Source organism: Lepisma saccharinum, chromosome 7 (genome assembly GCF_977018435.1).
Source record: "Lepisma saccharinum chromosome 7, izLepSacc3.1, whole genome shotgun sequence".
NCBI lineage: Eukaryota > Metazoa > Arthropoda > Insecta > Zygentoma > Lepismatidae > Lepisma > Lepisma saccharinum.
The window spans coordinates 51552924-51580542 of NC_139235.1; the positions used below are offsets into that span (position 1 = coordinate 51552924).

The window sequence follows — 27619 nt, forward strand, 5'->3', positions numbered from 1 at the left end:
TAGTAGAGTTTACTAACAAATTTGCATACCTAAAAAAAACATAACCCCCCCCCCCCCGGAACGGAAATGAAATCACAATTATGACATACCCCGAAACAAAAAGCTTAATTCGCAGGACGGTGCAAAATCATTGAAGATTGGTGGAGAGGAAGGAAGATCTTAATCTACACACACTCACATATATACACAAATATATAAATATTTATACATATAATACATATTTATAATAATAAATATAAAAGTAAATTAATATTTAAAATACATTATTATTATTATTATTAAGTATATTTTTATATATATATCAGATATTTAAAAAGTAGCAAACTAATTCCTTTATGTTTTTTATTAGTTTTTGCTTTCTATTAGTATAAATCAATTAGATTTCATAGTTATATTTGTCTTGCATTGTTATTTTACCTTTATTATTAATAATATATTATATCAATATAGCATTTGTTATTGGTGTAAGATTTGTAAATGGTATCTTGAATGAGAGAGAGAAAGTATCCAGCACTCACAAACACATTACTTTGTGTGAGTTTTCGATACTATCCTTAGTAAAGTATATTTCAAGTAAAAATAATTGCTCTCCTTTTGTTTTTATAACAAACACTCTCTTCCCCGGAAATTTTTGGTGGGGGGGATTTTTTAAGCCAATCCTGTCCCTCCCAGGATTTCGCAATCTGATTCACACATACTCTGGCACTTTTCATTTCCCATACTTCCAAGAATCTGTGGGGCCGGTGAAATGAAATGGTGGAACAGCAACTTCAACGGATGACCTTCATCTGTTCCCGGCATCAAGAATACATTACTTTGTCGAGAGAAATGTTCTTGAATGACTTTGAAGGCAATTCGATTCTACCCTACCAAAGAAAGTAGGAATGACTCAAGTACAACAACATAAATTCTTATGGGTCTTTTGCTATTTCTGCGACGTTTCCTGAAAAGAATAGTTGCAATTTACAGAACAATTTATGACGACCGGTTATGTAGGGGGGGGGGGGAGAGATTGGCATTCTGCCCTGTGTCTCTCTGTCTGCTTGGAGGTCGACTTGGTTATTGATAGAATCCGTGTTCCTGCACACGTGAGGGAAGGTGCGTGGGTTCACTGACAATCTTAGCCACATCGAGTAGTGCTAATGCGTTCACGCGTATTTCGCGTACAGTAACTAATATGTTTTGCTAATATTGCTTATTAGACATGCGTGGCGTCATTCTTACACACCTAGTACAATTCACATTTATCTGTCAATGGAAGCTTGTAGTTTCTGTACAACGGTTCACACATTCAGGCTTTCAACGTATCGAAGTATGAAATAAACGAGAAAAATATTTTGACAGTAAGAATCGTATATCACAAAATTTTATTAAATAATTTTACAGCTGCTCACATAAACATAAGAACATACCCCGCTAGGGGCTTACCACCGATTGCCGGCCTCACTCCCACCTGCGGAGGTGAGAGATCATCTAACCAGCTACGGGTGACGTGTGGTCAGCACGACGCAAAGGTGCCCACAGGGGGGTATTATGGCGCAGAATGCGCCATCGAAATTTTGGGGGGGATTTTTTCCTTATTGTAATATAAAATTCAACATTTATATATTTTTCCAAAATAAATGTAAACACCTTAGGTACACAATATTTAATCTATTAGATAAAGAAAATGAAGTATTTTGAGGTAGCGATGCCCACAAGTGGGTTTGTGGATTCTCGTTATATCCAAGCAACTTATTTTTTGGGGGGGACGATTTGATGTGAAACAGTACAGCATTTCGCACATGTTGAATTACGTTATTAACTATCCATTGCTGTTACATAAATACCAAATTATAGACTGCCAAGGAAATTGTAACGGGTAATATTATTATTAAGGAAGGGAGATATCCAACTCTTACACATTGGGTCTTAAATCAACACGTGGATTCTGGTGGGGGATTGAGGATTAAACTTTGGGGAAGAGAGGGCAATATCCGACTAATGAATATCAGTGTTAAATCTTAGATTATCCTGGGAATTTTAGTTAGGGGGCTGAGCATTAAATTTGGGGGGATATCCAACACTTGTGTATTAATATGAAATCTGATATTGCAGCGGAAAATGTGATTTGTGGACGGAGATTTTTTTCTTTTGGAGGGGGTAATATCTAGGTATTCTTCAACATAAACAGTAAGTCCAAAATTTTGGTTGAAGGATTGAAATCTTAATACTTCATTTGAGGGGAGGAGATATGGAGCTCTGAATAAAGTGTAAAATCTTAAGATTGTCAAGGGATTTCTTTAGGGTTCGAACATTATATTTGGGAACTATATTTAGCGCTATGGTATGCGCACGTTTCGTCGCCGAACATGGAAAAGAGTAGCTCGAAATGAGTAAATATCGAGGGATCCTATGAAAGTATTGACGTCCCATTAAATTAATATTCTTGCAAGCCTGCAAAGAAATGGATATAAAAATTTTCTTGATCGCTTCGCTCGCATCATTGCGTTACGAAAATGCGTGTCTGGTATTTTCATGAGACGATTGTGAAGAATTATACTGTACCTGCATTACAACACAAACAATATTCTCGATAATTATTAATAATATAATTCCTTAAAATATAATGTTTAGTGTCGGTATATTGCTTAATTTAAAGCAGGTGAGTCATTTTGATATGGTTCTATTAGCAATATTATTGTATTATTGATTCCCTGTAGGCTATGCTGCAATAGTTGTACTAACTGTGTACTTCATAGTAACGCCTTGCACATTACTCGATGAAACAGGAAAATAAATAGTGTCAAATTCGCACTTCTAACTTATTGTTACAGGGTAATTTTGCTTTAGCAAGTGAAATTTGTACTTAAGATGAAGTCCATGTAATTTTTGCTATGGATTACAAAAAAAATTGCAGTTACCCCTAGCAGAGGGGGTGCGTTCTTTCAAGGAGGCACCTTATTATATTCTCGTCCCGGCCTTAGGAATTTCTAGCTAGGGTTCTGTAATTCTCAATCATAAGTTGTGTAAGACTTTGTGTTAAATACCCAAATTGTGAGTTATTAAAATCTTGTTCTCCAAACACAAACACTGTTTAAATATATATTTATATAATTATGACACTTGAGATTGCTAGCTTTCCGTTATTTCGAAAAATCGAACCATTAAAAAATATGGACAGTTTAACAGGCTACTGTATTCAAATAAAAAGAATTATTACGTATTCACCCAAAATATTAGCTGGGGGATGGAAACCTCTCTTTAAGGAAGACGGGCAGATCAAGTATCGTGTTCAATAAAGGTAAAAAAAACCACGTTATTTTCAGTAGACACGCTATCGTAATTAAATACTTCATGTGGATTACCACATGATTTGGGGGGACGCATGGCGAGATTTGGGGCGGATTGCGACATTGGCCTTGGGGGGATGGGCACCCCTGGCACGACGTTGTTGTACGTTGCCATGGCCGGCTTAGGCAATTCGTAGCTCCCCAATTTCCTCACGATGGTGGGTGGCCACCGGTTCCATACACTAGCCGAAATCTCAAAGAAATGTTGTTACGCTTTTCCCAGGGGACTCGAACCTGCGCGCGGGAAGGATCGGAGCCCAAAGCTTACGACGTAAATGATTAGCGCGCTCTGAGACGCGGGGAAACGCGGTAACAGAACTTCTGTTGTCTGCTTCTATTGAAATCGAATGGTGTAACCCCCACTGCAGGGAATCTGAATGTTTCTAGGGTGGAAAATTTCCATTGGCCGCCTCTCCAAATGACCTCTTTCTCGTGCAGGCCTGCACCCAGGACTCTTTTGATGGAGGGGCCAGATCCGAATATGTTTCTCTCCAATAGTTGAAATGTTTTTAAGTCTTCGATTTTACATAATTCTTGCTTTCTGTTAGAAATAAGATTTCATAAGTTCGTAAGGCCCGTAACCAGGACTTCTTTAAAGGGGTGGGGGACAGATGAGAGTATATGGAACAGAAATGCTGCGATGTTGATTGAATTTGGATATCTTTGCGTTGCTTTTCTGCCAACTTTGTCTAATCACGACGACGAGGATGAGCGATGATATGATGAAGGAACGCACCACACAGACTCTTACAGACAAATGTGTCACACAGCGTACAGCTTACGTAGTGCTTACTGCTCACATTCAATTCTCCGAAGTATTCAAATAGTTCTGTGGTCCGCAAATTAACAACGTTTTCAAACTTCCTTTAATTTTCTTATACGAGTTCCATTGAAAAGTCATGATAATTCTATGGTTAGAAAATAATATATTTATAAATAAAATCTTCCGTATTATCCATTATTATTATTACAATAAAGAACATGTCTAGACGTGAGTTGACAAAAATATATACGTTTGCGCATCACGACTGCAATTCGAAAAAAGTCAGGACAGGGATTAAAAGTAATGGACGGTGCCGACTAAATCGCTAAATCGGACGTTTGGTAGCCTTGCATCAATGGTTATAAAACTAAAATTATACAATATTGCAGAGACATCTACACAACAAACAGATTCATTTATGCAAGAACAAAATCGAAAGTTTTACAAATTTGCAAAATCGTCGATATTATATTCGTAGCTTTTTCTAGGTTCACATTTAAATGTTTCGTGCTTCGAAGGGGGGGGGGGGGGGATGATGGGCCCCTTGGCCCCACTCCTGCGAACGGGCCTGCTCTCGTGTAATTCCGCGTCTCTTCGTTTAGCTCCGGCAAGCGTGATGCTCGGCCTCGCTGTAGTAGAGCGGCGTGTTTCCGCGCGGTACATGGGTGGACTACCCTCGGAAAGGCACACGGAATATTCCACTCTCGAGGTTCGGGGAGGCCCATTGAGCAATAAGAGGCCCGTATTATGCGTCTCAGTGGTGCGGAACTGTGTACATTACACAAACTGAATACTGTAAGATAATAACAACGCGATTCCTTTTATTTTCAGTATTCTGTGCGATCCTCGAAAGAAAAGTCATTGCTATTTCTTCGAATGTATTTTGTCAAATCGTGAAACATGTTTTATTTCGTAATTACGGGGCGTCAACCTGCTGTGTGAATTTTTGGAAAGGGCTCAACAGCCAACAGTTTATCAGTGGAGGCAGCAGACCGAAAATTCCCTTCTCTCACTGCCAAGGTACGACTGCGAGGGAGAACGCTGGCAACATTCTTGGCTCGTCTTGCCAAGAGTTACAACAATGTAGGTAACTGTTGGAATGTTTCTTTGAGACCCTCAATTACCACGGTATATTCAAGGTACACTGTTGATCTGTTTCTCCCATACACTAACGCACGCGAGGCAGAGGCGCAACCACAAATTTTGGTGGTGGGGGGGAAGTACCAGGATAAAGGTACCAATGAATGAATCTGAGCCCATTGTCTATTTATTATCTCTTGAACAACTTGGTACCACTCAGTTCTTTGGCTAGCTGGACTTCCATGGATTTTAATCCATATAACTGCAATCTTTTTTTAATGGATACCACTGTAGGTCCACTCCTGATTAGTGTATCTATGCATAAAATGGACTTAAAAAAATCAAACTCTTTTGAACGGAATTCAGAAGACTATTGGGTTTCAAGTTAACTTTTCGGCGACGTTACAAGAACGAACAACAGGTAGCGCACCCAACCGTTTTTTTACTATACTGTTTTCATTTCCAAAGTGCGCTTCAAGGCTGCGGCATCGTCTTCCCACGCAGGCGCCTGTCCCCCTCCAAACACAACTAACACACGTCTTCTGACTGTTCATTGGGTGCTGCACGGGGAATGCATAGGAGTGGGAGTGAGGAACAGGGAAGTGCGGAGCTGGGTGGATGTCCTTAAACCGCACATTCGAAATGAAAAAAAATATAGTCCCTGGATGTATGACTTGAAGTCAAGCCATACAGGGACTCTTATTTCCTAACTGCTTTCTGCGAAAGGACCCACAACCGGACCTATTAGCCATTGTACCTCAAGGATTATCGTGGTTCACAATAGCCGAGTCCTGACCGAGGGAACAGCAGGGCAATTATCTCCGCTGAGATCTTCCTTTACGGACGCGTATACGGTGGAAATTAAAGAAATCCTAATCTTTTGGGTGCGTACCATCCGCAGGTCACCTAATATACTGTCGGATTTCTAATTTGCATGCAAAATTTAATGACCTCGACGTGTTTTTACGTTAATGTATGCCCGCCTTTAGAGAGAATTTATGAGATTTTTTGTGAACTTATAACTCAGGAGTTTGAGCCCACCCGATGTTTTACAGTCCCTGCACTCGGGTGCTTACGGGAAAGTCACCCCTTACAGCCCCCAAAACTTTAAGTTCTAATGTTAAATATATATTATATTTTATTAACCATTCACATGGATTTCGAGGATTAAAATTCAATTTACACAAGGTTGAAGTTTTATGATTCATCGTTCCCAATAACATTTCCTACTTGTGGATCCTGAAGTTCGGTTGGTTATCGAACCGAATTGAGTTCATTTAAGGTCGGCTGAGTATCACGTGATCGTCAGCTGAACAAAAGTGCACTTCAGGGTAATCAAAATTGTCTGCCTTAATTACGAAGGTCAGACTCCTGAGCAGAGCAACTATCGTCCTTGGCATTTCGCGCTTTGTAGCCGATGACAATTGCATCAGTGGCGCAGGAACGGAAGTGGGGGAGGGTGTTCATTGTACACCCCAAATATTTGGAGGGGGTTACAGCACCCCTCTCGATAATATAGGTTACCTATATAGTGGGTGGGAAATAATTATTCCTGGTTGGTATGTGATACTAAATCTGTCACACACACAGTGACGGCGAGGGTTCGAAAACTGGGGGGGGGGGAGCAAGGGCACTTTACTTTCCCTTGGTACATAAGGTTTAGCATAGTTCGGGGTCAAAAGTGGCAAAATGTGGGGACCAACTGCCCCCCCCCTACGCCCCCCTTAATCGCTGCCACTGCTCACATAATTTGATAGACACAAGCTGCTGCTCTAAGTAAGAGCAGGCGGCGCCAGGATTAATCGTTTAGGGGTGCTGAGGATATGCAGAATGCAATTAAGGGGGGGATTTGTAAATAAAAAAATATGAAGCAAGCATGCATATTTTCGCTATTACATCAAATAAAAATCAACTTTCATTACGCTTCTGTGAAAATATGCCAATGAAACTAATGGCCACTAATTACTAGCTTCATTTTCACTTGCTTTGACCACAAGAACCAATTTGAAACGAATAAAGTTTGTTCGAGGCAGACCAATGTCATAATAGACTCCAACACAAGGTAAACCTACAAACACAAAATACACTCATATCGATCTATGTAGCGAAATGCGAAGGAAATTATTCTTGCATTTAAAAACGCAATTTTTTTAACCTTTGCCATACAGCCATAATGAATTATAATAAAATCAAATATTAAATACTCAGTACAGGTGACAAGTGTCATATGCACACACTCCAATGCCTTCTAAAACACCTCCGAAATTTCCTCAATATTCACCTAATTTTTTTCGCAAAGGCCCAATTTATGATCGTTTTCACTAATTTACAATTGCATCCACAAATACGATATTACACCACCGGATGGAAAATTGTGGATAAAACTCTGCCGGTGACAACACGAAAGTAGCTGCTGAGTGTTCATTGGGAAAAAAATGTCAGTCAACCAATCTGAAGTTCTGCTATTTGATAAAAAAAAGAATGAAACACATACACAAATTACGAAATTATGTCACCACTTTCACGCAATCGATAAGTCACTTTCTACATTGCATCAATTTTCTGATAATGTTCCCTTGCGTTGTTCCCGCTTTATCACATGTCTGAATTATACATAAACCTACCTTCCGATTGCTCAAGATGTTTCCTCTTGTAAAAATAGCCTTGTGACACATTATCCTCGACAGCGAGGTGTAACACTGATACATCACAGACTTTAAAAAAATATGAAGTGGTACTTTTACAAGACATGTTACGTAGAAGTTTGTATTAACATAAAAACTATAAAAAAAACTCCCCTGCACGATAAAATTTGCGTTAAATAACTTCCTGAAGACGACCTGGTGATCTTTAAAGCAATTAAAATTTCCTTGAATTGCAACTTGAAGGAAAAAGGAAGAACAAAATAAAATAGTCTATTATCAGAAACACTCAAAAAGCTAAAATAAAACAACTCACACTAAACTGTAGGTAATTATTGAAAACTACAATCAGGCCACCTGAATAAACAAAAGCACATAGAAATCTTAACAACAAGTGGAGGCGAAGAGTGTGGATTGGGCAAATTGGGCCCTTCGGACCAGGGTTCTTAAAGGTCCAGGAATCCATAAATTCTAATGGGTTATATTGGGTTCCGCTGCAGGACTGGAACCTTTTTTCTCGCCCAATTTAAATTCGGTCCAAGTTGCGTTTTGTTTCATTGAAAAAAGATTCCTGGACCGTATTTTAATTGATCCTGAAGAAAGGTTCCTGGATAGTATCCGGAAACAAAGTTCCTGGACCGTATTTAGTCTCATGTGGAAAAAAGATTCCTGGACAGCATTTAAATTTATCCGGAGAAAAGGTTTCCCAACTAAATTTAAATACTTTACAGATAAAAAGGTTCTTTACGGTCCAGATCCCGTTTCGCTTGCTGATTTTCTCTCCTGGACCGGAATTGAATGTATTTAATATTCCTGGATCTTTAACAACCCTGCTTCGGACTTCACCAAAATTCACTGCCCCCAAGCTGTTGGGTTTTGGGGATAGATGGAATATCGTTTCATCAGGGCTCTTGACAACAACTACTTCGTGAAATCCCAATTAGCCCAACATATGATTGTTTATATTTATACAATTATTTATTTATAGAACAATATTGAGATAAAATGTTCGCAAAAGCTAAAGTACGCAATGCAATATTTTTCTATCAAGACACCTCCTGAGGCTCGGCTAGAAATCTTTCACATAGGCTAATATTTTGGCAAGATGTTTTGGTAGCATTACAGAATCTTTTTGATCTATGTATTTTTTAGTTTCTACATAAAATATTGCGAAACTTTTTAGATACTGCCGTGCTGCTAGACAAATTAACATTTTTTTCTTTGTACATGGATCATGACTATACTTCCAGAGATCCCTCAGAGTAGACGCGTGACATATCTTGCCTGGTGGATCACTCCTATGATATCTTGCCTGGTGGATCACTCCTATGTCTCCAGTTCAAAAAATTAATCAAGAATCGAGCGAGACCGTGATGAAACCTACCAATTACACGGAAACAATCCAGGTCAATATCTATGGAGCATCAAGGACGCGAATTATCGTAATATACACCTCTGTCATCCAGACTGCTTGCGACAAGCACGCTAGTATTCAAACTATCCTTTTTCTCAGTGACCTGCAGGCAGGCCCACACCAAGGATTTTTTTTAGGGGCCAGATCCAAAAATGTGGAACAAAAAAGAAGACCGAAATGCTGTTCGAATGATTTATTATTATTTTACGTCGCTTTCCTGGCACATTTGGCTAATCGCTATGGTGTGGATGAGTGATGATATGATGAAGGAATACTCACAACGAACATTCATGCCCAAGGACAGGATTCGAACCCGGGACATCTGGCGCTGTAGCATGTTGTACTATCCACTCCGCTACGGTGATGAAAGAATGCTATGGCATGTTGAGACTAGAGCTAAGTGTAAAAAAAAAAGTGCTCCCCTGTGCTTTGCACCATGCCATGAAGGCGTAGAGGGGTGTGGAGTTAGGGCCCCACACATTCTTGATCACGGCCAAAGGTGGGGGTGAGGTGATCAACACCAACCACGCCCACTTCTGAAGCCTGTCTCTGTCCACAAGAAACCCATGATTTATTGCAAGGACGAAATTGAAATTTTTGCAAAATTTAAAAAATTGATAATGTTATTTTCCCAGGATTTTATAGGTTCGCATTATATATGTCATAGTTCGAGGGGCGGGCATGGCCCTCATGGCTCCTCATCTGGATAAAGGCCTGCCTGGAGGTTACAACTCATCATTACTTACACAAAACGAGAATGACAAATGCCACTACATAAACGCAAGCAGAGTTGTCAATTATCTGGAACAGGTTCTTCAGACTTACTTCTATGATACGTACAACCGGTTGCAAAATGCTATCATTTTACACAAGGAAAGACTAAGCTCGAAGAAACAGAAAAACAAAAACAATTCCTGCTCTGAAAAATGGAAAATAATGAAATCCTAGGATAACCTCATACCTTTTAGTGTACGGATGGATATTCCTAGAAATTGCATCAAACGTTGCCATTTTTTCTCAACGTTGCACTTTTTAAAAAGGTTTGGGTTTAGGTTCTCATTGCTTCCCACCCCGCCCCTCCAGCTCGGAAATGCGGCCCATTAAAAACGGAGTCCGGACATGGTACTACATTCCAACTAAACCAGTATAAAATAAAAATTCTCTAGCACAATTTCGACCTTCGATCCTTCGAAATAGATTCTATTTCGTTGTTTTCTTAAGTGTTGATTCCGTCGTCACCTTGTAATGAAGGGGTTCCGGCACAGTGGTTCGGATCCCGCTTTAAGCTGTAGGTCAGTCCCGATTAGCATATCCGTGCACAAAGTGGACTTAACCCTAACTTAGATGTAGCGCTGACATCTATTTCTTCGATATTTCAACTGGGGAAATTTTTAAAAAAATACATTGTTCCCTATGGTGTTTACAATATTTCTGTAATACTTTTGTTCATTCAAACATAAATGTAATGTAAATTGGAGGTAAAATGCACTTGGAGGGCGTACCAGGCGCCATCTTTGAATGCGTGTCATTCGAGACACTCATGCTAGTGATAGTGTACAATTGGTTGGTAATGATGGTAAATTTTGTAATTAATATAATTAATAAACAACTGATTATCTGTAAACGAAAAAGCATCAATGAAAAATTGTTACCTTTGTGAGTTTATTAGGCCTCCCTGATGGCGCAGTGGTAGCATCGTCGCCTTGTAATCAAGGGTCCCGGGTTAGATACCCGATGGAGGCACATAGTGGTTCGAATCGCTCTTCAAACTGTAGGTCCAATCCCGATTAGCCTTACTGTGCATAAAGTGGACTTAAAACACCAAATCAATCAATGTTTTGTGAGTTTTAATGCATGGTAAAACACCAAATCAATCAATATTTTGTGAGTTTTAATGCATGGTAAAATAGCTATGTGTGAGATACTCATACAATTATTGGTTATTATTTTTTAATAATGAAGGTAATTGATGTAATTGTCATAATTAATAAATTACTGCACATATATAATCAACAAAGGAAGGAAAGATTCGATAACAACATGGTTTCTTGAATATTAATGATAAAAGAAAGTGTGGGCCTGTGAACCCTCAGGTAAGTAAGTTTCTCGTGCGGCACTGGTAAGCTAGGTAAGCATCACCAATTCAATGAAGTGATCATTCTTTGTTGATAATGAATTATAGCCGACCTCGGTTTTCTTTCAGAGTGTCCCTTCATTCCTAGTGCCCTAGTGGCAAGACTCGTAGAAACATCTTGAATTTTTAATGAAAGAACGTGAGTATCAGACACAAGAGAATAATAACCACGATCCACACGTCTGTGTGAAAAGCGCCTGACATTTAATCTTGGAACCACAGAAGAACGTTTCACATGTCAAACCTAATTTCATCAAGTCCCAGGCAAAAATAGAACGGCTTGTCTTATATCTTTGCGAGTGATAGCGGAGTAACCTTGAGTATTCTTGCCAACCAGGAGTCGTCATATATAAATAGAGCCAGTTTATGCTACCATCATTTCTCTTGCATGATGTGACGTGAAGCCATTGAGAAATATGTTATTTCTAAACACTGAACCGCTTGGTAAAATATCTTATTTGCGTGGAAGTCCAAAAGAAAGCTGGCCTGTTCGGTCGTCTTAGGAAAAGCCAGGAGAGGTGACAATGCAGGAAGAGCTCCTTTCATCCCTAATGAAGAAAGTTTTGGGGGAAAAAGCAAAGGGTATCCTATCCTACACTGTGCTCTATTGAAAAAGAAAAAAAAATCTTTCGGTATTACAGACTATGAGCCGAGTGACAGTGTTTACTGGCTGACAATAGACGATCATTTTTATTTGAAAATTTACATAAAGTATTCATTGTACATTGCAACTCGGGGCTTGTAAAATGAACTAATAATAGAATGTGAAATTAACTCGGCATATGTTAAATATTGAAGTTTGAACCAGTTCAGTTGTAAGGGCATATACCCAAGATAACCAATTGCAGAGAGGCCGAGTTAATATCAATAACCCGTGGCGCAACAACTCTTGCGGGCCAAGACCTCACTCCCACATGTCTCAGCAGAGGTGGGCGATGGTCCAACCAGTTACGGAGTGACGTGTGGTCAGCACGATGAACCCCCAGTTGTTGTTCTAGGTTTCCATGACCGGGTTATGCTCAAGACTATTAATTAGAAGGATTGACGTGAACGTGACGTCACCGGGCGAACAGATCGCTCCGCGTCACGGTTTCGCAGCGGAATCCATGCAGAAATTACGAACAAAAAAGAGCCGTCATTATGCCGAGAAGCTAGCGGGGACTGAATATAGAGATTCACTTAGGATCCGAGATAATGTATGATTTCAGAATTGGATTATACAGCGATTAACACATATATTGCATCGGTTGTTTTTAGGTCGTCACATTGCTCTGTGAAACCTAAAGTTTCATGCAAAATTGAAGTTAATATGCCTGGTCATGCGTTTTGTAAAATAAAGAAAGGGAGTAAGCCAAAATTATGGATAAGTTGAATATGTAAAAGAAAACAACCTCATCTATTGCTGTTTTAGGAGTGAGAGGGGAGCTGTTTTCACTTAACTTCTTCAATTTGGTAACTTTGCTTCGACTATTGATATTTATTTCTTCATTAATTTTCCTTATTCAGATTACAGTACTGAGCCTTATGAATCTTTGAACTACACTAGGAAGTTCCGTGTGTATTATGTCACAAACACTTTAAACAACTTTCGACTGAACGAAAACTTAGGACATAGAACTGAAGAAAGTCGAGGCTCACTTTATATATATATATATATATATATATATATATATATATATATATATATATATAATCAGTGGGATGTCGAAGAGGAGTGCACACAGGCGGGTTCGTGGAAGCTGGTTGCGTCCACTTAACTTGGGGGGGGGGGCGATTGTGATGAAAATTTGACTGAATGAATAATAGAGCAATGGAGGACGGAAGTTGAACTACGTTGTCATTTAAGCATCACTCGTATATAAATAGCAAGTTGTGTATTTCCAAGGGAATTATAACAATTACTATGTATTATTAGTGTTGTTAACGAGACTGGGCACGAGAAGAGATGGGATTTTCACGCGATGAGACAGACCAGTGTCGTCTCTCGACAACACTGTATCTACTATTTGAGGTGCACAATATCCAGCTATTACATATTAAACCTCAAATTGCCACGTGAATTCTGGTGTGGAATTACCTTTGGTGGGGGAAGTTTCCAACTCTATAGTAAGGGAATTGAGCACTAGGCTGGGGTATTACTGTTGCGCTTGGACTGTTGTGGGAATTTTGGTGTGGCGATTGAGAATTAAATTATTTGGAGGTGGTCGAGATGCAACTCTTCAATACCAACAGTGAACATAAAATTGACATTGGAATTTTGTTGGAGGACTATATATTAAATTGGGGGTGCTTGTAGTTCTTACATTACTATACTAGTGAGAGTCTTTATTATAAATTACAATATATTTTTTATTCTAATAATTGTAACCCAATTGAAGTGTATGGTAGCCTGATGTTGTGTAATGAGACTACTGGTATCGCAATCCACTAACAAGTCTCGTTAGATGTGTTATGTTCAGTTATAGGTACCGTATTATATTATATCCCACTGTTTTTATATTTCATCGGAGCTCACGACACGTCGTAACACCTCACCGAAGGCATTATAAACTGCAACACTTAACAACCCAACAATCCCGAAATACAAGAAAAAAGGAGCGCAAAGAACAAAACAGATCAGCCATTCCAAACAGTTAGCACTGTTTCTTTCTGTATGGGGTAAAGGTTCATCTGAGTTTTGTCCGCCGATGACGTCACATCCACGCCAGTCGCGAAAAGAGGCGTGTCTGAATCCAGCCTTTCCTTCTAGTAGTCTTGGGTTACGCTACTCACTCGTAGCACCCCAACTTTATTCACGATGGTAGATGGCCACCGGTTCCATACACAGGCCGAAATCTCAGGAGAAAAGTTGTTACACTTACCCCAGGAGACTCGAACCTGTGCACGTCCCGTAGCCAGAGCCCAAAGCATGACCGAACGGCCACGGTGCGAGAGACAGCCTGAGTCACACCCGCTTTAGACGAAAGCATTTTCCTTACATTTTTTCTTAACATTTATGCCATGACCAAAAAGTTACCGTGTTAATTGATAAATTTAATGGCATTTCAGATGCCATGGCATATTTCATGGCATTTCTCAAGGATAGAATCCGTCCTATTTCTGTAGCATTTTTCGTAGCATAACCAGTAGCATTTTTCGTAGCATAACCAATCAGAAGCGACCTCTAGATCACGAACGCAGTTGTAATGGCGGCCGTGTGAGATGTAAACAACGTATCACTTCACATTTTTAGAACACGATAATTATTCAACCGAGAAGAATTACGCTTCGTATTAAATGATTTTAGGTAGAGAAGCATGGCACTGATTAAATATATACTTTACAACGTTTACTATGCACGTATGGAATAATATTTCAGTTTTTTCAATTGTAAACACCGCGCACTCGCCATATATGGTGTAACTCGACGTGCTTTTCATGCTGTATATGTTATGCATTGTAATCGCAAAGGCTAGCCGAAAAGTTACATGAAATGCTTGCGTGTAAAGTAGCCTATTATCTGCTATAAGATTTTTGGAAGCATTTACATAGCATTTATGCCAGCAAAAATGCTAAAGGAAATGCTTTCGTCTAAAGCCGGCCTTAAACTTGGAAAAAATGCCCACCTGAGCTCATTCTATTACAAGAGTCAATGAAAACCTTTATTTAAAGTCCAATAAAAATTGAAGGGCAAACTGTAGAGCTCAAATTTACATGACGTATCAACTGTTATTTACAAAATGGCCCACGGCTGCAACACTAATCAAGTGAGCTTCAAAACGTCATTTTTGTTATTTCAAAGATGGCACTTCCTATAAACAGTTGCACCAGTGAATACGAGTGGTTTCTTGCCCTCCGTCAGCCCAAAACTTACAGAAATTTCTCGGCAAATTAAAATTCAATATCTCTGTGCACGCTTATCCCACCAGCAAGTTTACTATTGGAGAATAAATTTCGACAATAGCCTCAGTTGGCAGGCGGATGGGTGGAAAGCCCTTTGCAGTGGCTCATAAGTGACTTCACTCAACAGTGACTTATTCTTCTTAAGACATACAGGCACTAGCTACATTTGTAGATCAGCAATAGGTCTATGCTAAAATGCAGCAAACTTGTGCATCCCCCCCACATACACAAATCTACTAGATAAGAAACAAATAAGGTTTCATTTGACTCTCCCTTGTAAATCTCTCGTGCGGCAGTCAGACCCAGAAGTGTTTCAGGAAATGTAATTTGCTTCTTTGCTATTTTTTCATGTAGAATCATTGAGAACAACTCTAATATTAAGTAATGTAATGCCCACAATATGAAGATATTAATCAAGTGCAAGTAAGACTCCTCAAAACCTACGGAAAGAGCCTTTGACCTCTCATATTGCTATTTTGTCATCAAACACCTTCATGGATTCCTACTCCATTAAGTACGTACAAGTGGTAAATAAGATTAAGTTTACACGTTCTTCCAAGTACACTTTTGCTTTAGGGGAAAGAAATTTTGCAGAAAGCACTGGCCAGACTTCAACGTTTGACCTTTTAGAGCATAAAATGTTATCCCTAGAGAGCAATGGGTAATTGGTGTAATGAATAAAACTATACATTATCAGCGTCTGAACATCTCCACGTTTGTAGACTGTCAAATTACATGTGCAACTAGAAAATGCCCAAAGAAGTTGATATCATTAACCTCAATCTTATTAATTGCAAGTGTGATTGCGACACTTCTTGATTGCTACTGTTGGATTAAATATTATAGATACTCGAGTATGGACTCCAATTAAACATTAACTAGTAGACCTATATAAGAACGAGCTACATCAAGATTTAGCATATTCAATTCTGCGTTAATCTGTGCTAACCAAATATTTTTACGAGTATGCCTTCTATTTTTTATCGTAGTGAGACAAAAAGTGCATGTTTTTAGTTTTGGAAACGATCGCTCACTTTGAAATTTTATAAATAAAAAACGGTTGGTCTGATCGTGATGACATTTTAGCGCATTGCAGGCTTTCTGCCTAAACACAATTCGTAATTTTCAAATTTATAAAATTTGTCAAAGAAACATTGTTATCAATTTTGCGAAACAACTTTCTCTCAGTATTGAGTAGTCCTACAAATACAATATTGGTCTTGTTGTGAAGCTCTTTGCACCTGTTTCTAAAATCCATTATTGTCAATTCACATTGCCAATCCGTTTCTTTACAGATTTTTATTCAAGGGAGTAAAGATGTACGTGGAACGTGCCAACAGTGACAACCCGCAATTTCCACTGTTCAAAGGACATCGCTGTGTGCCGTCTTGCAATGTTTCACGTACATCTTAATCCCTTGAATAAAAATCTGTATGACATCAAATTGTGAATTTACAGTGGCAATGGGCTTGAAAAGCAGATGCAAAGCGCATCAAACTAAGACCAATATTGTATTTGTAGGACTAGCCAATACTGAGAAAAAGTTGTTTCTCAAAATTGATCAGAAAAGGTTTCTTGACAAATTTTTAAAATCTAAAAATTAACAATTGGCTTTGAAACTTTCTGCCTGGAACATACTAAAAATTCATCACGATCGGAGAACCCTTTTTTTATTTATAGAATTTCAAAGTGAGCGATCATAGCAAAACTTTTTAAAAAGCACTTTTCTCTTCTCACAGCGATAAAAAAATAGGGATACATGAGAAAAAATTGGTTAGCATAGATAGGCACAGAATTGAATAAGCTAAATTTTGTTCTACCTCGTTTATATGTAGGTCTACTGGTTCATTTCTAATTGGAGTCCAAACTTGAATATCTATAATATTTAATCCGACAGTAGGATGAGGGTGGGATATTTCGCTTGTAGCTCAAAGGTGAAACAGTCAACAGAGAGGATACAGAGCAGGTTTATCACATTTCTATATTATAAATGTAAATTATTTAAATATTATGACTCAGCAGAAATCTGATACATCCGATGTTATGTTACTTTTGCTGACCTTGACGACATCCGTGATTAAGTAAATAAAATAAATAAAGAGTAAGTAGAAAACACGTCTTACCTCCGCCATTTTTGTAGCACAAGTAGGGGAACCTCCACACGTTGCCAAGGCCCACGGAAACGCTGATACAGGAGAAGAGAAAGTCCCATTTGCTGCTCCAGCCTCCTCTCTCAGGCTCCTTGGAGTCCGGGGACCCCTCCATCTCCTCCTCCTCGAAGCTGGTCTTCATGATGCCAGGGGCCGGGGCCTTCGAGGTGGCCCTGGCCGAGAACTCGATGTAGCCGTCCTCGTGGCCATTGTCGTTGTCCCAGTAGTAGACGCTCTCCGGGATTTTTGGAATGGAGTTGTTGGATGTCATCTTGTCTGCACACAGCCTGTGGCCAATAAGATATACACCAAATCAACGAATCAGAAAGAAATGTGTCCGAACCTAATAAGATTTACAGGGTGAGATTATAAACATTGTACGGAACTAACAATTAAACAATAACAACTTCGAACAAGTGTTCTTGGGTTACCAGCAACGTTAAATCGGCGTTAGCTTTCAACGTTTCGAGAGCATACATTGCTCTCATCATCAGGGAATGTAATAATGATAATGATAATAATAATACAGTGTAGGGTTAAATACACGACTACGATGTGGCGGGACTTGGACGCTGTCTTCCTATTGACTCGCTTTGGATCCTGGTGTTCTTATTGCTGTTGTCGTTTTCTTACGGAGGAGTGGCTTCCAGGCGTGATTGAACTGCAGTCCCACGTCCCTATTGAGATTGGTGCTTTAATAACTTCTTTAAAATGGCAGTGAGTTGTAACTAAGAGATATTATAGTATCCAATTAAGAAGCCTCTTTCTATTTTTTTTTATTTTGACGGCCTCAAAAAAGCACACCTGATTTAAAGAAGAGACTTGCGTTTCCAAGAGCCGCGGTGGTCTAGTCGGTGGTACATATAAGTAGGCCCCCGTTGCGGAGTGGTCAGCGCTACGGTGCCAGAGTTCCCGGGTTCGAATCCCGGCTAGAACATGTTATTTTATTGTTTTTTTTATTGAGCTGATGTTTTAAGTCCACTTTATGCACAGTAAGACTAATATATACTTTTAGGTTGATATTCGTTTTCTAAAGAGGAGATGTGGTTATCCTTGAGCACCCACCCTTCCGTTCTTAAACAATATTATGCTCTTCAAGAAAATGAAGTATTTTGAAGGCGATGAAAGTTCAAAGTAACTACGGGAAAGAGGGTGCAGTGCCGGAACCACAGAGGGGCAGGGGGCATTGCCCCCAACCTTGGACGGATATCAATTCTAGGGGGGCAAAGGGGGCAAACATTGAACTAAAGAAAGAAAGGCTAGCAGAATCTAAGAGTAGCAGGACAAAAGGATACTCAAGATGGAACTACGAGTTGTTTTCACGTCTTCCTTGCATTATTTCGTCCAGCCTGCCAAGAGCACCTGCAGGGGGCACAAAGGGGTAATTGCCCTCCCTCGATTTCAAATTTTATACAAATAAAAAAAAACATTTCGTAAAATTTTCTTGCTTGCTTCGCTCGCATTGACCGGTTTTCTTACAGTCTTGTGTAACAAGTCTAGAGCTGTAGCTAGGGGGCGGCGGGAGTCGGCTCTGGCCGCCGAACGATCTAAATGAAACACATTGTAAAAGAGAATGCCATGGCGTTCCATGAATTTTTTTGCGCCATATTAAATTAATATCGTTTTTAGTTTGCAAAAGTTAGGATCTAAAAATGTTCTTACTCGCTACGCTCGCAATTTGTTTTCTGTACTGCATTTTAAATTACCAGAGGCAAGTACCAACAACTATGAACTTCAGACTGTTGCAAATAGTTTTGTCTTAAATGCATGAACAGTTATTTGAGGAAGAAGAAGCGCACACATTTCAGAAACAATTTGTATCATTTTTGCTGTTGGTTTGTTTTGGGGTGGGTGAATTGATTATGTAATGTATTTAAATAGTAGTTGTGTACGTATAATAATAATAATGCCGTTATTATTATTTATTATTACTATTATTATTAGTACGTTTATCCTGGTACTTGCCCCCAGACACAAATATGTGGTTATGCCTCTGAGGGGTGCATTATTTTCTATGTAATTAAAAACTATCCCGCTCCGTTCTCTTTCAAATTTCATTTATGCGTCTCTATGTTGCTGCATTTTATATATATATATATATATATATATATATATATATATATATATATATATAAACACACACACGCACCCCCACACAGAACAGTGGCGGATTAAAGACGTTTTCTGAGAGGGGGTGGCAGCCATTACGGCGCCCCCTCCCCCGAACTTTCGGCGCCCAGCACACTTCCCTCAAAAACTACAGTCCTACCATATGTCATAAAACCACTATCGGAACTAAAATGTTACAGACCCAGCCGTGTGTAATGTTTTTTTTAAAGACATAAAATGCATGATGAAGGTATTTCGAATAGATCTGTTTTCTTACACGTAACATATACCGTGCGTCCAATTCCTTGCGAGACCGAGAGGTCGGGAGAAGTGTTGAAGGCGGCGCTAGCGGAGAAGCCGACATTTTCGACTAGTAACTCCCTAACTATGGCTCGGAACTTGATAACAGTAAGGAAAATGTAATAGTATTGCGAGCTAAGGGAGCAAGAAAATTTAACAAAATGTATTCTTATTTGCAGAAAATTTGACATCGAAAGAGACAATTGTCCCTCTGTGTCCCCCTGAAGGTGGCCTTATCTGTCAATATTTGCCCCCCCTAGAATTGATTTTTTTTAAAGAGTGGTGGGCAATGCCTCCCTGCCCCCTGCGGTTGCGCAACTGATGTAACATGGAGCGACGTGAAATATAAAATACCCACGGAACATGTGTAACCTAAATTACATAAATTTTCTCTCAAAAGTGCAGTCTTCCTTTCTTCCAAACAATTGTTCATGCATTTTAAACAAAATCAATAAAGAAAAGTCTTACTTCTTTCTCTGGTAAATTACAATGCGTTACAGAAAAGGAAATACATTGCGAGCGAAGCGAGGAAGAAAATTTTTAGATCCATTTTCTTGCAAACTGAAAACAATCTTGATTTAATAGAGCGCAAATAATTCTACGGGGCACCATGGCATTCTTTCTTTTACAACTTTTTCCATTTAGATTGTTCGGCACCCAGGGCTGACTCCCGCCGCTCCCTAACTACGGTTCTGAACTTGATGAGACTAAGAAAAGCAGGTATTGCGAGCGACGCGAGCAAGAACATTTTACGAAATGTATTTTCATTTCCATAAAATTTGAAACCAGGGGGGTAATTGCCCCCTACAGGTGCCCTTGGCCGTCAATGTTTGCCCCGCCTAGAAATGATTTCCGTCCAAGGTTGGGGGGAGAAATGCCCTCCACCTCCCCTGTGGTGACTCCACTATGTAGCACACCAATCATTCTAAGTTGTTTAACTTCAATAAAATAAAGACTCTAATTGATTTCTCAAAAATCAAAATACATTGATTTTTGATTCCAACAGGCAAGAAGAGCACTGCTGTGTCACCTTCCATGGTTGCTAATTCTTATCTCTTGGGTATCTCATAAAATGCTAAAATGTTTGATACATTTCGTTCCAACTTTGTGAATTTATCAATAATTTTTTTTTAAAAAAAACTCTTGTGAGTGGCGCAGGAGAAGAATGATCGCCCTTCAAGCCTTTAATTAGCCCTTGCAGCAAGCTGCTAAGATTGAGTTGTAGTTCGCGTAATTTTTTTCCTTGTCACCCTAGTAGCGCTGGGGTATATGTCAGCTGTTCTCTCTCCCTGGCCCTTTCCACAGTGACTGTGCATGAAAATATGAGTGAGAAGGCAGAGGTGGCGGGAATATTTTCTAGATCCTCTGTGAATGGGTGGTCACCTCACGACTCCTTTGATCCACACTAGTACCTTCATCTTAAGTTCATTTCATGCTTATCTTTCGCCGCCCATTACTTCGTCATCCTTACCTTTATTCACCCCCTCTTCGCCTCCTATCTGTCTTCTCACTCTAATCTTTTGTCGGCTGCCATCTTTCATCGTACCCATCCTTCTTAATTCTTATCTTTTGTTCGCCCCTGTCTCTCGTTGCCCCTTTATCATGTCATTCATGTCTTTGTTAGCTCCCTGTCTCTCGTCGCTCCTATCTTTCGTCATTTTTATCTTTCTTCGCCCCCTTACCTATCATTCGTTGCCTCCTATCTTTCGTCGCCCCTATCTTTCGTCATTCTTATCTTTGTTCGCCCCCTTACCTATCATTCGTTGCCTCCTATCTTTCGTCGCCCCTATCTTTCGTCATTCTTATCTTTGTTCGCCCCCTGTCTCTCGTCGCCCCTATTTTAGTCACTCGGTACACTCGCCGTTAAGCTTCCTAACTAACTAACTCTCTAGCCTTCTTAAACCCGAAGGTTCATGGCTGCAGCAACACAGGCCTTCCATCTGTCCCTATCTTGAGCAAGATCTATATACTCTTTTCCATCCCTACCGATTTCCCTTAGGTCCATCTCGACGTTGTCCCTCCATCTTCGTCTTGGCCTTCCTACTGGTCTCTTACCATCAGGTTTCCCAACAAGAATCCTGTAAACTCCTCTTTCCTCTCCCATTCGTGCCACATGGCCTGCCCACCTAAGTCTTCTTGATTTAATTTTTCTAATAATATCTGGACATGAATACAAATTATGTAGTTCTAAATTATGTAACCTTCTCCACTCACCTGTCTCCTCATCCCTTTTAGGTCCAAATATTTTCCTAAGGATCTTATTTTCAAATACTCTCAATTTATGTTCCTCTTTCAATGTAAGGGACCAAGTTTCACACCCATATAATACTACAGGCAAAATTACGGTTTTGTATATTTTAACTAATAGTTTCTTAGATATTAAACGAGAAGACAAAAGTTTATGAAGAGAGAAGTAACATGCATTTCCTGAATTAAGCCTACTTTTTATTTCCTCTTTAATATAATTTTCATTTGTTAATATTACTCCTAAGTATTTGAATTTGGAAACTGTTTCAAACGAGTTGTTATCAATAATTATATTTTGATTATTACCTAACACTTGGTTTCGGCCTGTAAGCATATATTTAGTTTTCTCTTTGTTAACTTCCAAACCTATCTCTTTAGCAGTTTTGAAAAATATTTTAGCATTATTCTTAATTGTATTCACATCATCCCCCAGTAAGTCTACATCATCTGCATATGCTAACAACTGAGTCACACCATTTAATTTTAGTCCTTCTTTAGTTTCGTTTACCTTCCTAACAGCATATTCTAAGGCAAAATTAAAGAGCAATGGAGATAATGCATCTCCTTGTTTTAACCCATCATGAATTGTAAATTTGTCAGACATATTAATACCCACACGAATTTTACTTTCTGTTTCACTGGTGCATATTTTTATCATACTAACAAGTTTCTTAGGTATTCCAAACTCTACTAATATATTATATAATTTATCTCTTTTGACCGAATCATATGCTTTTTTGAAATCAATGAATAGCTGATGGACATTTTGATTATATTCCCACTTTTTTTCAAGTGTCTGTCTGATGTGAAAAATTTGATCTGTAGTTGATCTGTTGCGTTTAAATCCACATTGATAATCACCTATAATTTCATTAGCATATGGGGTTAGTCTTGTTAAAAGAATGTTAGATAATATTTTATATGTTGTTGAGAGTAGAGAAATTCCACGGTAATTATTGCAGTTCATTTTATCACCTTTTTTAAACACAGGAACAATTATGGATTCTTTCCACTGTTGAGGGATTTCTTCTTTATTCCATATTAAACAAATTAATTTATGAATTTGACATATTAATGAATTTCCACCATATTTAATTAACTCAGCTGGTATTAAATCAATGCCAGGTGCTTTGTTATTCTTTAGCCTTTTAATAGCATCTTTAACTTCAGTCAAGTTAGGTTCTGGAACTAAAGGTTCTGCTGTGTGTACTTCATTCACTTCTGATTTATCTCCTACATGGACATTTAAAAGGTCATTAAAGTAGTTCTTCCATCTATTTAGAATATCGCTTGGGTCAGAAAGAAAATCACCGTCTTTATCTTTTATCAAGTTTACTTTAGGTTGCCACCCCTTTCTAAACTCATTTACACCTTTATATAAATCTCTGATATTTTTATTTTTGCTGTTTGTTTCAATTTCGTTAATTTTGCTTTTCAAGTAATCTCTTTTTTTACTTCTAAACGTGCGGTTAACTTCTCGCTTTATTCTATTATAATTGTTTAGATTTGTATCATCAGAGTTATTTAACCACCTAAGTCTAGCCTGATTTCTTATTTCTATTAGATTATGACATTCATTATCAAACCATGGCTTACTTTTTCTCGGTTTATGGTATCCTATACTTTCTTTAGCTGCTGATTCTATTGCATTACGTATGTGCTCCCAATTCTTATTTACGTCTGTTTCATTTATATTTTCATCATCATTTAAATCCTGCAAAACATCAAATCTATTTGACAGTTTAATTTGGTAATCTTTCTTAATTCTTTCATCAGTAAACTTTCCTGTATCAAATTTTAGAACTTTTAGATTTTGTTGCTTATGATTTATCACCTAGAGTCTTTCTCTTAATTTAGCAATTACTAAATAATGGTCACTGGCACAGTCAGCACCTCTATGTGTACGAACGTCAATTATACTAGTATGCCTTCTCTTATCAATGAGAATATGATCTATCTGATTATGAGTTTTACCATCTGGAGAAGACCAGGTATATTTATGGATATCTTTATGTTTAAAAGTGGTACTTTTCACAATTAAATTCTTTGAGGTTGCAAAAGTAATCAATCTTATACCATTATCATTACTTAATTCATGAAGACTTTCTTTACCAATCGTGGGTTTAAATGTCTCTTCTTTGCCAATCTGTGCATTACAGTCACCTAACAGAATTTTCATATCATACTGAGGAAATTTATCAAAGACCTGTTCTAACTCTGTATAAAAATCATCTTTAGTATTATCATCTTTATCTTCCGTTGGTGCATGTATGTTTATTAAAATAATTTTACACCACCTACCCTGTAAAACTGCATATGATATCCTATCATTAATAAATTCTACTGTTTTAAGAGCCGAGATAATTCTATTATTTATGAAAAAGCCTGTTCCAAAATTATGATTTTCAGTACCACCATAGTAAAAAGTATAATTTTTAGTTTTACAATTCCCTTCTCCTGGCCACCTAACTTCCTGGACAGCTACTACATCTAATTTATACTTAACTATCTCATTAACTGTACACTGAAATGCCCCAGGCCGGTAAAGGCTCAGATAATTTCCAGGTGCCTAATTTAATATCCCTATACCTAACGTAGATCTTATCCTTAGTCCAGGGACCTCCCAAAGTAGTCCCCACCCGGAGATCCGAACGGGGGACTATTTTACCTCCGGAATATTTTACCTTGGGAACATCCATGGCCTTATATTGCTGATTCTTGACATGGCTTTTTACAGTGCAGAGTTGTCAGCTCTACGCCTAACCCCCAATATGAATGGAGGAACTACTACAGAAGACAAACACAAACACATTAGACAGCACAACTACTACACAAGACACACACAAACACATCACAACTATAACACAATATAAACACAAACACACCACAACTACTACACAAGACAAACACAAACAAATTAGACAGCACAACTACTGTTAAGCTTCCTGTTCCCCATAATGGTAGTTCTTCGTAAAAAAAAACAAAAAAAACAAACAATATTTGCCATATTGAAGCAATAAAATGAGATCCTTAAGGGTCTGTCGCCCCTCCGTCTCCCTTTTTTCCACTCTTGTATGTTTCTTAATTGACACTACGTGTGATATATTTCATTCCAACTGTGCATACTATTTATCAATATCATTGCAACTGTGCATACTATTTATCAATATCATTCCAACTGTGCATACTATTTATCAATATGTGAAAAAATAAAATAGGTCCCTGGTGGAAGTCGCCCCCTCCGCACTACCTTTAATCCGCCCTTGCCACAGACACACCCACACCCATCAATGCAATAAAACTAAAACAATGAGGTAAAATGAGTTTTTCTTTCCCGACTAAACTTTCATCAAGGATTTTGCCCCGCCCCCCACCCCCACCCCACGTCTATGCATATGACGAGGCCCTGGCTAGTCACTGGTGTATAATTTTCAATATTTCCTTATGAAATGAAAACGTAAGGAATATTTTTGCTACACCGGGTGATTCCAAAGCCCCTTAACATTACACTATAAAATATAATCGAGTTAGGCTGGGTACATGATAGAAACAGGTTAGGCTTAGGGGGAACCATATTGGTGTGTTCGAAGCGGACGTTCCCCATATTGGTGACCGCCATATTCAATTCAATTTAAATGGGAAGGGGGGGGGGGTTAAGTGATATATCAAATCAGGCTAGAATTTCACGAGAACTGCAATAGTGAAGGTTCTTCAACCTATATTTAATGAGGAAAAGGTTATGACTGCATGATAGTAGCAAATGTCACATTTTCCAGGTGTGAGATAGCAGTTCCAGAATGCATGTAACGCGTAAGAAACGCATTCAGATCGTACTGCTGTCTGGGGAGAGAACTTCGCGTGGCATTGCAAATGATTTTAATCAACGTCATCCCAACGAGATTCTGTGTCGCATGTGACAGTTGCACAATTACTCCAAAAGTTACGGGAGACAGGATCAGCTAAAGACAGGCGACGATCAGAACGTCCCAGAATTTATATAACCAATGTTCCACCAACTTGATATCTTAATGGTACTTCAACAAAAAATAGCTATTTTTATTTTTAGTTCTGTGAGATAGGGACAGGATAGGCCACTTGACTTCTGTTTGCAGGCTGGAAACCGTGGCAAAGACTCGGTCTGTTATGGCATTTAAATGTCCCGCATGAACTATCATAAAGTAAGACTTGAAGACTTTTGATCATAATCATAATCATAATCTTTATTTATCCGTTGACCCATTTTTCCATGGGTATGGATATGTGAGAGGCGTAAGGATGAACATGTAGTATTTAAGATAAAGAAATTAAATGTTATACAAGAGTCTTGTAAATAAAGTTACTACTTACATTTTTGGGTTTTTTATTTGGTCTAGTTGGTAGGGCGTCTGACTTCCACACGGGAGACCCGGGTTCGATTCACGGGTGGGTGGTCAAGGTTGGAATTATTCCGGCTTTGTCCTAGCATAAAGCGGCTCTGGGGTTCAAGCAGACTCAAATCAACGGGTACTTGGGGCCACCCTGGGAGGGGGGTAAAGGCGGCCAGAGCGTGGTGCTGATCACATCACCTCCAAAATGGCTGAGCTCGAGAATAGGTGGGACCCTATCCCCACATTAAATGTGCCTTCGTGGCACGGTGCTACATGCACGGGGGAACCTTTTCTTTCCTTGAAATAGTCAGAGAGTGGAGTTTTTTCGTTTCTCCATTCTCCTTTCTCAACGCTGAGCTCAACAACATACACTCGCCACAATACACTGCTATATACTGAACAAATGCAATCAATTCTTTTGCTGGTTTCATTATTTTGTCTCTGTCGAATGCAAGTGATAGCCAAAACATTCCAAATGCTGACTCTCAGAAGTTCATAAGGTGAGGAGAACGATACATCGACAATAGATACCGAAATTTAAAATGAAAAGTAGCTTACATTCGTGGACTGACTCGCTAAAGAACACGAGGACTACAGTATTCCCACGCTTCTTCCTCTAATCTCGCACATGATCATAATATACCATGCGTTTTTCTTATTAATCGTGTATTTGGTAAGAGAAATACTGAGATAGAGTAAAATGCCCATTTCAGAACAGAATCCTACGTAACTTCCCACAGAGTCCTCAAACTATTTATGAAATTTCCAGCACACAAATAATACTTTGTTATAAAATGAAATCGTGTTTTGAAAGTTATACATTGGGCCCCTTATAGGGGGAGGCCTGCACAAGACACGGAAGAAACCGTCCGCAAGGAGGCGCGCCTACAATAATATGCAACATGCACGTCAAGGCCAGGTGCTCGACATCTCGCAAGCGAGCTTCACGCCACAGCTGTGCACATGACTCGATGCCTGCCAGGTTTTTCTGTTTACCCGGTCCTACGAAGTCACGTGAGACTCGATGTAGTTCCTGCAGTCAGTCGCGAGCACTACTGTCATTGTTGCCAACGGCCATTAGTTTCACTACGCATGGAAATATTTAAATTTCTGCTAGGCGCAGGTGCCTTGAGGTTGTAACCATTGGCGTAGCAAGGGGTGGGCGAAATGGGCGACCACCCTGGGCCTCGCGCATGTAG

At 39.0% G+C, this 27619-nt stretch overlaps 1 protein-coding gene across 3 annotated transcripts in view; it reads right to left on the reverse strand.

Moving 5' to 3' along the window:
- The window catches only part of LOC145989853 (sodium- and chloride-dependent GABA transporter 1-like), a 271956-nt gene that overhangs the window by 127680 nt on the left and 116657 nt on the right, over positions 1-27619 (reverse strand). For 2 of the 3 annotated variants that reach the window (XM_083125309.1, XM_083125310.1), the window contains exon 2: positions 17371-17684. The exons of the other annotated variant lie outside the window; for it this stretch is intronic. In XM_083125309.1, coding sequence (XP_082981435.1) covers positions 17371-17684 — 314 coding nt within the window. The remainder of the gene's footprint in view (positions 1-17370; positions 17685-27619) is intronic. 3 annotated transcript variants of the gene reach the window in all.